The following is a 15,555-nucleotide window of genomic DNA, read 5'->3' on the forward strand; positions in this document are numbered from 1 at the left end:
CGTCATATCCTCTTTCTTGATGCCCAAGCAAACGTTGGAGAGTAATGGCGGCGTGCCGGGGGTCTTCGTCGAAATGGTTTTTCACCCGGGAACAGCTCGAAAACACGCCGTCTCGCCGAAGTGGAGTAGACGCAGATCGAGAACTCTCCTACCGACAGCAAGCGGCAAATCTGATCCAAGATATGGGTCAAAGACTCAACGTGTATCCTTTGTAAATATCTCCTCCTCCAGCAGCCTGGACGGAGACATGGCGCTAACTAACCGTTAGCTATGCCCGTTAGCTGATTTTGAACCGCTTTTGAGGTTCGGGAGCTTGGCGCGGGACTTTTCAGTTGGTGTGCTTTGTTTTGTTATGTTCTTGAAAAATATTTTAGCTTATTAAGTCGTTTACCTTTAAGAACAGTAATGCATTTCACTCTTAATTGTTTTCCCTTTTGGCTTCGCGCTAATGTAGCATGCTAGTTATTTCCCTAGCTAATAGTTCGCGTGTTGAAGGCCTTGAAGCGAATTTGTAGCTTCGATTGGCCCACAGAAATACACAGCTTCACAAAAAAATCATTTATTTACTGGATAACGTTATATTTCCATAGTTTGGTCTGTAGTAAGTGTTTTTTAAAATCCATTAATTTCCCTCTTCTGGTTTATATTAATGTCACTGTACCGACACAAATACAAACTTTAGATTTCTCTCTACGCTCAGTGATTTTTGTTATTTAGGCCATTATTTAAAGCTAATAAGATGCGAATCGTGACTCTATAAACTGTCAAATTGCCGTTTTTGTTGAAAAAGTTGACGTATATCGGCTCCTTCAGCTGGTTAAGACTGTGTGTATGTTGACATAAATATAAGAGCATTTGTTTTGCTCTGACCTTAAGCTTAATATTTCCTTGACACTCCCTTCAGCTCTCAATTAACAATAAACACAGCAATCGTTTACATGCATAGATTTTATATGCACCATTCTTTCAGCAAATTCCATAGGAATGTAAGTAGTAATATAGCTAGCTCTCTTGTTTACCACCAGCCACCTGTTGAGTAGATTTGACAGATATACTTGCATTTTAATTTTTTATACAGATAATCTCTCCAACCACCCTATTCTTGGCTGCAAAAGTGGAAGAGCAACCTCGGAAACTCGAACATGTAATCAAAGTTGCACATGCTTGCCTAAATCCCCAAGAACCGCCTCTAGACATAAAAAGTAATGTAAGTATCGGCATCTGTGCATATTGTATTGTTTAAAAAAAAATTCTTTCCTGTTGTCTCAGTGGTCATGGTTTGCCTGTGTTAAAGCGGCTGGGCCGCATTTCCCTACGCTGTAAAACGGTTCTGATTATTCTGCACTGGCCTGCAGTTGGTGTGTACAAAACAAATCACCCATCAAGGCTTGCAGTAATAGTGTAATGAGCCTCTCTGTTTGGAGTTTTGGCCATTTGCAATCAGATGTTAGGGGTTTAGATTAATAGACACATTACAGTTGTGTTGTAATGACTGTCTATCAAACTTCAGGCATACCTCCAGCAAGCTCAAGAGCTGGTGATACTTGAATCCATAGTGCTGCAGACCCTGGGTGAGTAGTGGTGACTGGAGTGGATGACTTGAGAGCGGTTTGTTTGTCAATATCATTGGTTAATTATAAGTAAGGGAGTAGTGCTATTGATTACTGATGACTTTGTTTATCACAGCCTGCTGACTGAAATGTTTTATTTGCATATGGTTGTTTTCACATACATGTTTTCAGTGAATCATGTAAAGGTGACATGTCACTCTCTTTTTGCTAATGCTAGTTACGAATGTGGCACTGATTTTTATTTATTTATTTTTCTCCATCTAATTGCAAAATTCTATGTTGCAACGAGGGATGCACCGATCCAACTTTTCCCATTTGTGATACCTAAAGCGTATCTGCTGATACTTTGTAGTGATTTTATACCAGTGTTGAAATATGTATTCTTCACTAGGAAGAGACTTGGGATAGTTTTTCGTTTGTTTTTAATGTAATGTTAGGCAACATGAGATTAATCTTAAACATCACTTTCTTAGATTATATGTAAAACAAGAGCTAAGAAAGGAGTACCCTAGATAAATTACATTTCGTGGATCTGCAGTGATTAGTAAAATGTTACATGAAAACTTACACAAAACATTCCATTATTTATTGTGGGTAAATAGATTTATTAGTGTTATTTCTGTCATTTATTTGCTATAGCACTATTTGAGCTCAAAATGCACATAGCTCTATGTTACAGTCATGCTTGTTTCTCCTTTTGTTCCTAGACTAGAGAAGTGTTATATAACTGCAAATACTGTACATTACATAAAAGCTTCCCCACAAGTGCCCCAGAACAATCATTCTTCTGGCTTCTACATCACACGTCTGTGAGACAGAACGAGATGGAGTCAAATAGATCGGGTGTAGATTGGGTCATTAGCCTTGATATTGCGCCAGCTTTTTGAGTCACAGTTGGACAGATACCAATCCCAGTATTGGATTGATGCATCTCTGGTTTGACTAGAACAGTTTGTGCTCTCCTACTTCAATCGTGGAAAATCTGTTTATACAAGTTAATTAAGTCTCACTTCAAATGTACCCAATTTCATTATCAAGCTCCAAAATCTACTTTTAACAACAGTACACAGATGTGTACTAATATTAATTGATTGCAAATTCCCTTGCTTTTTTACCTTTTTTTTTTTTAAATCACAAAATGACATGTCACCTCCCAGCTATGTCTGTGTTGAACTCACCTGTCATGTATTTTGTTCCAGGCTTTGAAATAACTATTGATCACCCACACACTGATGTGGTGAAATGTACCCAGCTAGTGCGAGGTAGAGGCTTCCTTCTTTGCTCTTTGTGCCCTCTGCTCTTGTTTATCCCACCTCAGATGTGGGTGGGGAGGGGGAAGAAAACCTTGCTGATTTAATGCTTACGTGAAAACACTTAACCTTGTGTTTTGTTTTTTCCTTCACATTGTTTTTGACATAGCATAAACGCTTATTAAAGCAAGACTGAGATGAAATTAGTTTTGAGATATTACTATTTCATATAACTAGAATATAACTGTAATCTTTAATAAACCAATGGCTACAAAAATTCAGCTAGAAACTGTTTTCAGATTTATCTTTGTTTCTAATAAAAGCAAGAGAATGTGTGCTTTTAAAAAACGTTGTCCATCTTAATACTGCTAGGCTAGATTACCGGCAGCTACAGTCCTAAAAAAAAACCCAACCTGGTAGCTTTAAATTTCCTTCATACAAATTACTGATTGTCTAAAACTTTTGTTTGTTTGTTTGTTTTAGAAATGGGAGCTGCCTTTGTTATTGATAAATTGCTCCAGTATTGGTGGATTTTGTGTTAGCCCTCATGCATGATTTGTCTGCCTGACTAAACTGTAACCCAGAGTCCATGCAGCCTTTGCAGAGCAGATGAGAGCAAAGAGAGAGAAATCACCACTCAGAGCTGTGCATTTAAGTGTTCTGAGTTTGGAATATTCTTAAAATAAGACATAATTATGAGCTGAAAATATATATTTAAATTTCAGATTACACATACTTATTTTCCTGTCTCAGAATTAGCCTGCACCCTAATTCATAATGATATATGCATCCTCATGGCATTTGTGATCGTTTGACAAACATTTATTCCTATTATACTTGAGTTAGTGAAACCCTTAACAAAAGGACTATATTTAGGTTGCCAGAAATTCTTCTGTGCAGGAAAAAAACTACCAAAACGTTAATATTTTCTGTCATCCAGGAATGTATTGCTACCATTCTACTTTGTGCACATGACATATAAATCGCACTTGTTTATGAATACAATTCAAAATGAACAAAATGTTAATTTCACTGTTTACTAGACAATAGTCTATAAGGGGTAGTATTAAATTTGTTTGTTTTTGTGGTGTAGACTAAGGACAAATTTACAGTCCATGTCCGGTTACAAACACGTCTTTACATTCCCTTTTGCCCTGTTGTATTACCTTGGAAGTGGCTTTAATTGGCTATAAGCCCTTTTTTGAGATTAATGTTTCTCTATTCAGAAAAGGTACCACAGCTTTTAAGTTTCCAAAATGTTGGACTAGCTTAGCTCAGTTTTTATCCAGTCTCGGTCTTGCCTTAATTAGTGCGTTGGAAATCTGCTTAAATGCTAAACTTGACATTCTGTCCTTATATTAATGATAAAATAATTTTGGTTTGCAGAAAAATTGATTTTTCTTTTCCTTCTGTCTTTTTCCCCTCTCTTTCAGCAAGCAAGGATCTGGCACAGACTTCCTATTTCATGGCTACCAACAGGTTGTTATCCTGCCCCTCTTTGTTGCACTTTGACTGCACACCATAGCTTCCTGTAATGCAGGGTACCCTTTCAGTGTCCAACCGGCCCTACTTGCACTGGTGGTTGTTGGGACGCTTGCCTCCTCCCCTCAGCTCCCCTCCCTTCTTCCCAAGGTAGCGGGACGTGGTGGCTTGTAGCGTTACCGGCCCCAGTTGCAGTGCGGTGTATTGTACAAGGGACCACGTGTTGGCACAGATGGGTTGAATGCAAAATGTGAAGTGTAGTGGTGCGCTTGAAACCCACACGTTTGTTCGGTTGCGAAAAAGTGCATAATTCTAAAAGAAAGACACTTTGGTAGCCTGAATAGCAGCTAAAGATTTCACAGATGTAAACATTTCTCATAGAGGGCCTTCGGTAAGTACCGCAGATTAATTCTTAAAATGTTGTTTTTCATATGAATCTGTTCAAAATGTATCATCTCTTTAGATATCTTCAGCCTTTGTAATGTTTGCTTGTCATTAAATGCACTTCTAGTTCAAAGTTGATTTAAGCTTAAGAAAAAGCTAATTATAACCCATTAAGGACCTGTAAAAAAATCAGGGTTTTACCATTAGCCCAGGTTGGTCCACTTGAGCCACACCATGCTAAGTCAAGCAATCCTGACATGCATTTCCACTACAGCCTTACAGCAGGATAGGAGTGAGTGACACAGCCTCAACAATATATCACCATAATTTGCGATACTGATGTTTATGACAATTTAGAGAAAGAGATCATGTTTAGCGGTTATTGCAGCTTGCAGGCAGCAACATTTAGTGCAGATAAAATGAAGGACGTTTTCCATCTTTCTTTTCCAGTGAGCTGCTGTCATTTATGACAGGTTACATAAATAATGCTACATTATATTGCAATGGCAGGAAGAGAGCACAAGAGTTGCCAAAGTAGACTTTTCAATTAAATTTGAAACAACTTTAATAACTAAATTAGGTCTTCAGCAGCTACACGATTTTGTCATATAACTGATGGTGCTGTGAAAAATGTTTTTCTACTTTCACTTTGGCTCGAGCTCTTTTTAGTAACCCTCTTAAAGCCCTGCTTCTCTACTGTGTAAGTGAATCGGGAGTATAGGATCATATTGGTTTTTGCCAAAACTTGAGATGATATGTATCCACACAGAAACTCTGATTCAGAGTGCAGAGGGAGATGATCTCTTTGCTTCTGACCAGCCAATCGGTGCCGTGCAGTCTGACGACGTCACAATTTAGTACCTGCTCAGATAGCTTGGAACTCGGCCTAGCAGGCACTACTTTAGTACCTGGTACTATGAACTAATGGAAGGCTGTGGCGAGTCGCTCCAAGTAGGTAGTAATGGAAAAGAGCCTTTAGTTTGACTCCTGTGTTGTTAGCGTTTCATTTTACTAGTTATTAGCTGCTCGTAAATGGCCTGTATTTGTATAGCGCTTTACTCAGTCCCTAAGGACCCCAAAACATTTAGTCCTTCACCCATTCACACACACATTCACACACCGCTGATGGCAGCTACATTGTAGCCACAGCTGCCCTGGGGCGCACTGACAGAGGCGAGGCTGCCGGACACTGGCGCCACCGGGCCCTCTGACCACCACCAGTAGGCAATGGGTGAAGTGTCTTGCCCAAGGACACAACGACCAAGACTGTCCGAGCCGGGCTTGAACCGGCAACCTTCCGATTACAAGACGAACTCCAAACTCTTGAGCCACGATCGCCCCAATAACAATAGTTGAACTCGTTTTCTGCAATTGAAAACCAAACCTTAGCTGTTGTAGGATGCTTTTTTTTGAAAGCTCTTCAGTGGTAAACTGCTCTCTTCCATGAAAAGCAGATAAGTTGTAGCAAATAGAATGTGTTTATCGCTGCATTACTGATCTTTATCAGTGGTTCAAGGAAATGACTATTATTGCTGTGTGGTGCAGTGGAAAAACAGTTGTACCATTTACTGCATGGCTTGGCACAACTTTACCTCTGCTATGGAAAAACCCAAATATGATGCGCAACTAATTTCATCAAATCATTTAGTGTGCGTGTGGTTTTTGTTTTCAGTCAAATTGGTTAAACATACATTTATATAGAGAGCGAGCATATAAAGCATTGGCTTTGATAACTGTCATCATCACAACATTTAGACATATTCCAGGCATTGTACTCTCTGCAGTGTTTAAAATGTACTGATGCAGAAGTTATTGAAAGCTGTTTTTCTCCCTACAACGGCATTAATAATTTATTAAAATGTTGTTAAATTTAACTATGAAGTCGACTGTCTTCCTTTAGGCTTTTTGATTATGGATTAAGGTCCCATTAGCAGTGAGATGTTGTGCAGAGATCTAAATCGTGGCCTTGGTACACTTGAAATGTCCAATGATAGCTCCTACCAAAAAAGCGAACCCCCCCCCCCCCCCCCCCAACCCCCCCATAATTAAGAACCTAACCTTTGTTTTTCTTATATTTTAGCTGTCAGTGTTTTACTGGTAATAGTAGTTAGTCTGTATTCTGCAGTGACCCTTACAGGTCGAAACTGTGCAAAACCACACTGAGCACAATGGCACAAAAATTCAAAAACACAGGAAAAGTGATTTGTGGAACACAATAACTTGATGGACCAGGTGCATAAGTGACAGTCCTAACAGTAAACGGCCACAGTATTATTTAATTACACACATTACGTTGACTCTTTTTCTCCCTCTAACACTGAAAAACCCTCTGCTTCCGCTGAGTGTCTCTGCTTCATATCTTCTGGTTTCTGTCACTTCTGCAGCTGGTCCATCACATTATGCGAGTTAGATTTTGTTTGTTCGACTTCTGTTGTGCTTTGTGTGCCTTAGCAACATTTTCCTATTTGCTGGCATTTGCTTACATTTCAGTACATTTAAACTCGTGGCCACCGTAGTATTCTCATGTTTGCAGTTGAGTTTTACAGATACATGTCAAACTGAACTGCAGTTATACGTATTTAATTAGGGTTTTAAACTTCATTCAGTACAATCATACCTATACAACAGGGCTGTTAAGTTGTATGCCTTCATTGCCCTGATGTTGAGCCACCTGATTAAGCAATTTAAACACAGTTCAGAGAGAGAAGGGGGGGGCAGGGGGTGCTGTAGGAAGGTACCCTTGTCAGATAACTGTATGATGATGTCATTGTTGCATGGGTGGCCTCATTATCCTTGTGTTTTGCAAAGACATGACTATGATTCTATGAGTGGAGTCATTCCCTACTTCACTACCTTTTTGTTGTTCTTGATATTTACATTTGTTTGTTGAATTGATTTATTACATTTTTATGATGTTTGTTACTTTTAGACACGATTAGAATGATCTCCTTATCATACCTGCAACCATACAGCTGTGCTTGTATTAAATCCTTTACTTCATAAAATCTATTTAACATGAACACTGTTAGAAAACAATGAGTCTTGAAACCTGTTCCAACATTATATTAAAGCTGTCGGCCCCCTCTTGTTTTTCTCCTTTGTCCACATGTGGGACTAATCCTGACCACACTTGCACTGAATCAACTGACTCACGTGCCTTTACCATCACACAACGTGCAGTCTGCACCTCACTACCTTCTGCCTCCAGTACAAGCCCACAGTGATTGCCTGTGTGTGCATCCATCTGGCGTGCAAGTGGTCCAACTGGGAGATCCCGGTTTCTACTGATGGGAAACACTGGTGGGAATATGTGGACAACGCTGTCACTCTGGAGCTGCTTGATGGTGAGACAGAATTTTACCTTTAATTCAGAGTAATCTCTTGCAATTTGCGTTAAGTCCTTTTCTTGGTTCTTTTGTAGGCATACTTAACCAAGACAAGTTTATAGAACTAACAGCTTTAAAAGTGACATCAGAATTTTAACAACATGCATATCCTGCATTTTCAGAGTTAACCCATGAGTTTCTGCAGATTCTGGAGAAAACGCCCAGCCGACTAAAGAGGATACGCAACTGGAGGGTAGGCTGGATTTACTGCCCTGTTTGTTAGCCATTAATGTATTTATATTTTATTTTTGCAGTATTGGCAGCAGGTTTTTAAAATTGCAAATACCTCACGTAGGTGCTGTTAGAGAACTGTAGTCGAAATCTTGCCACATTGAGCATTACTGCCAGTTTGTGTAAATTATTAAAGGGCTAGTTTAAGTAGAGATAACTGACTGATGCGCAGCAGGAAAGGTTATTTATGGAGCCCAGGTGGTGTGAATGATGAGACTTGAGACAGAAAGTTTCTTAAGAGAACAATGTAGGCGAAAATCACGTAGCTGCTGAAGACCTGAGGGGAAGTGGAACAAAATAAGTACAACCACAAAATAAATAAATCTGCTTACGTTAATTTCACTGCTGGAATATTCAGGACCTGTAGGGCCAAGTCCATTAACATTTCAATTTTAATTCAGTTTACCGGTAAACACATCTATGATTCCACTGTTCCATACAATAATGTGACTCTGAACATTACATTATGACATTTCACAAAAGTACAGTAGTTCACTTAAATTTCTCATTGTTTTAGGTTCATAGCTTTATCTGTACACTTCAGGCTATGTTCAGGTAGTGTTTGCAACAAACGCATACGGAAACAGCATGAAAAAAGGCAGTCGTCTAACAGACAGCACAGCCGAATTTAAGCCAACAAGTAAGAATAATCAATTAAGTGTACACTGTTTCAAAAAGAGCATGTTTAAGTGATTAAATAAGCTAGAGTGTACGGAAACAATCGTTCTCAAAGCAAAGTATAAAGAATAATGCAAATTCAATTATAGAAACAACTGACCAGCTGCCATTGCTACCGCCAAAGGTTCGAGACACTTATTGCTGAATCACTACAATTTTTATGGTTCATTTAAGAGAAGGAAAGAGCCGTGTTTCCCACGCCATTTTCGACGCCGTTCATGCTTATAGCCACAGCAGAAGCCGAAAAGTTTTCCTCCACACCCAGGTCTTATCTTATGCAGCAAATCAGGAGAGGGACCTCATATCAGCTGACGTAGGTCATGTGGCAGTGTGTAGTTGACGTGGGTTACATTTGCCATCATCTTACAGCTACAAAAACCAAAGTCATACCAGCCTTATTTTCTGTCCTGCAGGCAACGCAAGCTGCCAAAAAGCCTAAGACTGAAAACGCCCAGATGACTGACAACTCATTTCCTGGACCTTCACTGGCCCAGGACCAAGCTGATGCCTCATTTCCTGGCGTTCCTTCTTCCAACCCAGGGTTTTCCAAAGCAGGCACTACCTTTCCTATGCCCATGCTCAGCCAGTCCGGTGGAGTAGCTCTGGCTCTAGACTCCATAGCCACCACATACAATCCAGGTAGCCACAGTGAATGGCCCCAGGGCAACCAGAGCCAGCAAGGATACTCTACCACCTGTATAAAACAAGAATCACTCAGCATCCCTATCCCAGAATCTTTGCAAACTTCTACTTCCTCTTTGCTTCAGCATCCAATGGTATACAAGACTGAAAAAATAGATTTCAACCCAGTCAAACAAGAACAAAAGGGAGCTGGTGCGAGTGGAGCTGCTAAGCATCAACTAGCACCTCAGTCTGCTTACCCTCCACCAGCTCAGCCGTCTCCAGCTCAGAAGCTGTCACTGGATAAATACAGAGAGAAACATGCTGCAGAGCTGGCTGCCTCCGGGCAGAAACGTAGGCAGGAACAGCATGGTGGAGTAATGGACTGTGATGTAAGGGAGGATTTGTTGTCCTCCTCTTCTAGCTATGCACCATCCGTGATGAGCCAAGGAGACAACAGAAAACAAACAGTCCATGGCAGTGGTGGCAGCGCTACAGCTTCCCCAAAGAAAATGAAAGTGCCCTCCTCATCTTCGGGCCAAGATAGACGCCATCACAGTGACAAACGGGACAAAAGCTCGCTTAAAGTTCGCTTAGCTGTGCCAGGGGCCAGCAGTGGTTCCCAGCTGGATAAAAGCAGTCAACAGATGAGCAAAGATGAGCTTAAAATGAAGATTAAAGTGTCGTCCTCTGAGCGTCACAGCTCATCAGATGAAAGCATGGGCACCAACAACAACAAAAGTAAACATTCCAGCCCGATGGTGAGCAAAGAGAAACATCGTGGGGCAGAGCACAACCCCCATCGCCACCATAAACACAGTCACGCCCCCACACACAGTGGCAACGGCCGCGGAGCTACAGAGGGCTCAGGCGTTGGGATAGGCCTGCTGCGAGGTCCTCCTGGACTCATCAGCATGGAAGGAACAACACATGGGCCTCCTGGGCCCACCTCCTCATCACGCAAGAGGGCATATCCAGAGCCCAGCCACAACCACCACCCTTCGGCCCCATCCTTCACTGCTAGCTCCAAAGTGAGCAAAATCTCCAAGGGTGGCTCTAGTGCTGCAGGTACTTCATCTTTTTCTTCCCCCTCTTTCCCTCCTTGCTCCTCTCCTGTACTGCAGTGTGTCTCATCTGGCTTGCAGCTCTATGGCTAACCTCCTTCCCTCCCTACCTCCACCCCACCCTTCTCCTCCTCCTCCTCCTTATTCTCGTTTCTCCTCCTCCCCTCCTGTCACACCCAGGTGGGCTGCGGACCTCTCAGCAGTACCCTCCTCCTAGTGAATCGCCACATGAAGTGGGAGAGCAGAGACACTGAGTCCACCCCTCTGCAGCCATGGCCAGCACATGAAAATGGCAACAAACTACACACAGTTCAAACTTTAAAGACTATGCTCACCTCTTTGTTAAGTGCCCTAGAAAAAAAAACCTCTATGTGATGATAAACCCTTTATTGAAAGGCAGAAAGTTATCTGCAAAAAAAAGAGTATTGTTGGACTTCTCAGCTTCTGAGATGTGAAAGATGAAAAATTATGCTTCCTGACTGTCACATCTCTGGGCTTTGGTGCTCAGTCCTCTTTCTGTTATTGTGTTGAATTGTTGCTTTGTTATTCTTCCTCCTCAAATGGGTCTAGGAACGTGTAAAAGGTGGTTGTGTGTTTGGGAAAGCTTGTTTCCGTCAGGGGGAGAAGTTCTTTCCCTACATGTCAGATCTCCATATGAGAAAACACAAGTATTACAAGTTCTATAAAAAGCAAGGAAGGTGCACTTTCCTTGCTTTCTTCCTTTTTCTTTTTTTTCTTTCTTTTTTATTATTTTCATTGAATCACAGTTTTGTGGTTTTTATGGAGGAAGATGGTGGCCAGGTGGAGATGCCTTCAGTTTGCTGATATTCCATTTAGTACTGTTGATGGATGCAATTTTTTAGGTGTTTAAAATTCATCTCCTAAATTACTTTCTTGTCTTGGTTTCTTTTTATACTTAAGTACTGTGCGTATGATTTGCATGTTTCAATCAAAGGGATTTGGAAGGAGAGCGCTAACTTGCTGTTTACAAAAATGGAGATAAATGTACATACGTTTTTGTATGTTTAAAGAAAAAAAGCTATACCATGACTACTCAGGTTAGGAGCTGCTTGTAAGTATAACAAGATTATTGTAATACCTATAAAAGAGTTTTATTTTGTTGATCAGTGGAGTGGGTATCATCGGGTAAATGATCGAAGCATTCCAGTGCTTCTTACAGCCTTGCTATAAGACAGTGATGTACTGTAGGTTTCCATCAGAGAATATTACTTGATTCCCTCAGCAACTGGCACATCCGACACCTACTTATCACATAAGAGCGATGCAATTTGTACCAAAAAATAATTTTTTTGGACCTCTTAAGTAGACTTGAAGCTGGATGCCAAAGGTTGTGCCTCAACAAGGAAAAAAAAATAAAGCTGGCAAGGACAGTAGTTGTGCTATTAAAGTTTACATAACCCTTTTTATTTTAACTGCATCAGACATTTCATAAAGTTGTAGCCCTTTAGATAAAAATGGAGATGCCCATTGTTCAGTCACTGATTCACAGGGTACTGTTCAGGATGAAACACTTGTTGGCTCGCTTTCATTTAGCTGTGAATAATTGGCCACAGGCAGATTGACCTGCCTGATATGTAGGTGACCTCAAATATCTGCAATGTAGACGTGCTTCATAGTTTTTGTGTATCACTGACTTTCTTTTATTCAGTTGGTTTTATTATGTTTGCAGCCCTGTCCGTGTCTGGACACGGCTTTATTATCACTTTCATACATTAAACACTCTTCCGTTGTAGATTCTTGATATGACCCAATCTTCTCTGTTTCTGACTGGGTTACTTGTTTTATGTTAAGCGTGTGCAAAATACAAATTAGGCTGAGGCTATATTGTACCCTGATTGGGGATTTGCATTCGGGCACACAGGATTACTGCAGTTGTAGAACATAAGCTAGTCTTCACATCCTTTTTCTCCATTTTTCATTTCAAAATTCCAAATAAACTTTAATGTTGCCACTACCCTGACACAGAATAAGTCCTGGTGGTCTTTGTCATTTCATGCAAAATAAAAACATACTGTACTGATTTGTAGTTACATTTGAGGAGACATGCCGTTTTTTTCCAGTGGCATGATATTTAAACACGGTTAAATGCTGAATTCTTTGTGATTCAATATAAAGGTATGGGGGTCACTGAAAAATGATGGTTGGACTGAAGTATAGATGATGCATTTTCTTTTTATTAGAACTGAAAATACCATAAAAACTAAATGGCACATGTATGAGGAAGGAAAAATCCTACATGTAATTCACATTTTATAGATCATATCACTGTATACAAAAGTGCTTCTCATAACTATGGTTTTTCTTCTTCATCCTGCCCATCATTGGCACTACTGCTATAGTGCTGAATAGATGGTAAGCTCTCACAGGGTCACAAAAGACCATTTGATGTTTTGAGTTGTATAAATCAAACTCAGTGAAATCTTGTAATTTGAAAACAGTCCTGTCTGATCGCGGTGCATATTTCCTCTTTCACGTCACATTTGTGGGGATGAATGAATGCTTCAGCAGCTGGTCAGCTGATGGACGTAGCTTCTGGTCACTAGAGAGACAATGAAATTAGATCAAAGTAAACGAAATAAAAGATGCAACGCCTTCTGCATGTAACCACAGACTGCACATAATAAACGGACAACATGCCCACCATGTTGAAACCTCTGCACAGGATACCTTATATTTTAGACACGTTTCAAACCATTAATGTCACCTTACACTGAAATAGTTAAAAAATAAAAACAGTCAAGTATATAGACTTACACAGTGGATTTCTGCTTCTGTGTTAGACCTACACAGTATCACCAGGTCTCATACCTGCTTGATATAGTAAATCTGAAATTGTTTTGGCATGCAACTGAGCTTGTGAAATAAATTAATACATTTTTAAAACAAATCTTTGCACTACATCTCACCTTGTCAAGCAGATTTTTACAAATTCCTTTGCATTTTCTGAGAAACTGTCTGGTAAGGAAGGCATCAACCCTCTCTGAGCCCCAATGTAGAACAAGGCAGCCATCTTGTCCATGTGTGCCAGCGGTGGTTTCCCTGTGGCCATTTCAAACACCGTGCACCCCACGCTCCATATGTCTGACTTTCTCCCATATCCCGTTTCATTGATAATCTGAAGTGAGAAGACAAATGTCTAAAAAGTAAAGTTGAGGTCTCATGGCAGCGTAAATGTTTGCAGATTATTGATTAAATTTTTTTTTAATGACTGAACTCCAGTGTACCTCTGGTGCCATCCAGTAAGGCGTGCCATGAACAGACTTGAGCAGGTCAACACTGTTGCAAGTTGTGTGATGCATATAACTTAGTCGACGTGCGCATCCAAAGTCTATGAGTTTGATGACACCAGTTGGCATTAGCATGACATTGTTTCCCTTCAAGTCTCGGTGAATCACCCTGTTCATGTGAAGGTAAGCCACCCCTTCCAGTATCTGTTGAGTGTACAGAGCCAGGACTCGCTCTGGCAGTGGACCAAATCTGAGGGCATCAGATAATAACTTGTACTCGGGACTCTTGTGAAGAACAGTTATTTTGCCAGAAGTGATAGCTTCAGACAAAATATTTCAGACTAACCTGTGAATGATGCTTGCAATGGAGCCTCCTGGGATATACTCCATGAAGATGGAAACCACATGCTGCTGAAGCGAGGTACCCAGGAAGCCAACAATGTTGATGTGTCTGAGGGTTTTAAGCAACTCCACCTCCCCCTGCAGACGACTGTATTCTTTATTTGCAGCATCAGCGTCCGAGGAATCGAGGATCACCTGCTTCACAGCTATTAGCTGACCCTGACTGGTCAGGCCACAGTACACCTGGTAATGTGAGGCAATAAGACCTGCTGTTGTAAATGATTTTGGTTTTTCTGGAATATTCTGGAGTGCATGTTTTAATAAATGAAAAGCAAATTTTCATGTCAGAGAAAATGTCAAAGAAGGTCAATTCTAGTAGTTCATTTAGTCCTAAATGAACACAGTGGCAAAAGTAGGTCATTCTGAGTAATTTAACAATTTTTGGCTCAGTTCTTGTTCAGTTTTTTTGCTATGTGCTATCAAAAGTTAGGATACATACTGTGCCATAGGCGCCCCTGCCGAGTACTTCACCCTTTCTCCATGTGACGGTGTCATCCAAGACCAACCCAGAGCCAAGCACAGTGCCACTGCCTCTTAAAGCAATCTTCAATAAAAGGCACATAATGATAATTACACTACAAGAAAGCGTTATCACAGTGACTGAACTTAATTATCAGCTCATTCAACATTTTGTTATGCATTAGTAATGCTTCAGTTTTAAATATGATCAGTTTATCTTTGTTAAATGGGCTTTAAAGGCAATGTTAATTAAACCATTACTTAAACCTTTACTTGATCGCCCTGTCTTAGTTAACTGCAGGCCAATGTTTAACCTTCATTTAAAAATTCTTGAAAGAATAGTTGTAAAACAGCTGGGTGATCTTCTGCAAAAGGATGATTATTAGAATAGTTTCAGTCAAGATTTAGAGTTCACCGTAGCACAGAAATAGCTAATGAATGCAACGTTATTCTGTCAGGACAAGCAAGGAAAGCAGTGCTTGCCCAGTGAAATCTAACAGCAGACATACCACCGAACTGAAAGTAATCCCTCTCCTGCCATCACAAACAGCATCTGCTTGAATGTGTTGTTTGTTTCACATTTACCAGTTCTGTTTGCATTGTTTATTCTCTAATACGTATTGTGCAAATTACACATACATTCCTACTTCAAGAGTCCTGGGAGAATCACGGTGCTTAATTAACACATGGCACGTATACCCCGTGACCAGTTCTGCATGTACTCTCCGCTGCTCCACTTCTTTGAAGAATAAACAATCTAACAGCATCTCTTCTCCAGA

At 40.5% G+C, this 15,555-nt stretch overlaps 2 protein-coding genes across 9 annotated transcripts in view; one reads left to right on the plus strand and one right to left on the minus strand.

The window, feature by feature from the left end:
- ccnt2a (cyclin T2a) lies at positions 1–12,658 on the plus strand. Of its 3 annotated transcripts, XM_080904027.1 has the most exons (10): positions 9–202; positions 905–986; positions 1,079–1,207; positions 1,511–1,571; positions 2,771–2,833; positions 4,255–4,300; positions 7,868–8,031; positions 8,196–8,266; positions 9,396–10,671; positions 10,848–12,658. In XM_080904027.1, the coding sequence occupies exons 1-10, from the start codon at positions 45–47 to the stop codon at positions 10,919–10,921; spliced, it is 2,124 nt and encodes a 707-aa protein (XP_080760153.1). In that variant the 5' UTR covers positions 9–44; the 3' UTR covers positions 10,922–12,658. The 3 variants fall into 3 exon arrangements, 2 of the variants coding, with proteins under 2 accessions (XP_080760153.1, XP_080760152.1); XM_080904026.1 differs by lacking the exon at positions 10,848–12,658 and having other exon boundaries at positions 9,396–10,797; XR_013974209.1 differs by lacking the exons at positions 8,196–8,266; positions 9,396–10,671; positions 10,848–12,658 and having other exon boundaries at positions 1–202; positions 4,255–4,694; positions 7,868–8,006.
- The window catches only part of map3k19 (mitogen-activated protein kinase kinase kinase 19), a 16,705-nt gene continuing 12,538 nt past the window's right edge, over positions 11,389–15,555 (minus strand). For 4 of the 6 annotated variants that reach the window (XM_080904020.1, XM_080904023.1, XM_080904024.1 and 1 more), the window contains 5 exons: positions 14,757–14,861; positions 14,262–14,500; positions 13,913–14,165; positions 13,595–13,803; positions 11,389–13,227 (listed from right to left, as the gene is read on the minus strand). In XM_080904020.1, the coding sequence (XP_080760146.1) occupies positions 13,158–13,227; positions 13,595–13,803; positions 13,913–14,165; positions 14,262–14,500; positions 14,757–14,861 (876 nt within the window). In that variant the 3' untranslated portion in view covers positions 11,389–13,157. Of the gene's footprint in view, positions 13,497–13,594; positions 13,804–13,912; positions 14,166–14,261; positions 14,501–14,756; positions 14,862–15,555 lie in introns of all 6 variants that reach the window. The other 2 variants (XM_080904022.1, XM_080904021.1) reach the window with 2 other exon arrangements.

This window comes from Rhamphochromis sp. 'chilingali', assembly GCF_963969265.1.
Source record: "Rhamphochromis sp. 'chilingali' genome assembly, chromosome: 14".
Classification (NCBI taxonomy): Eukaryota; Metazoa; Chordata; class Actinopteri; order Cichliformes; family Cichlidae; genus Rhamphochromis; species Rhamphochromis sp. 'chilingali'.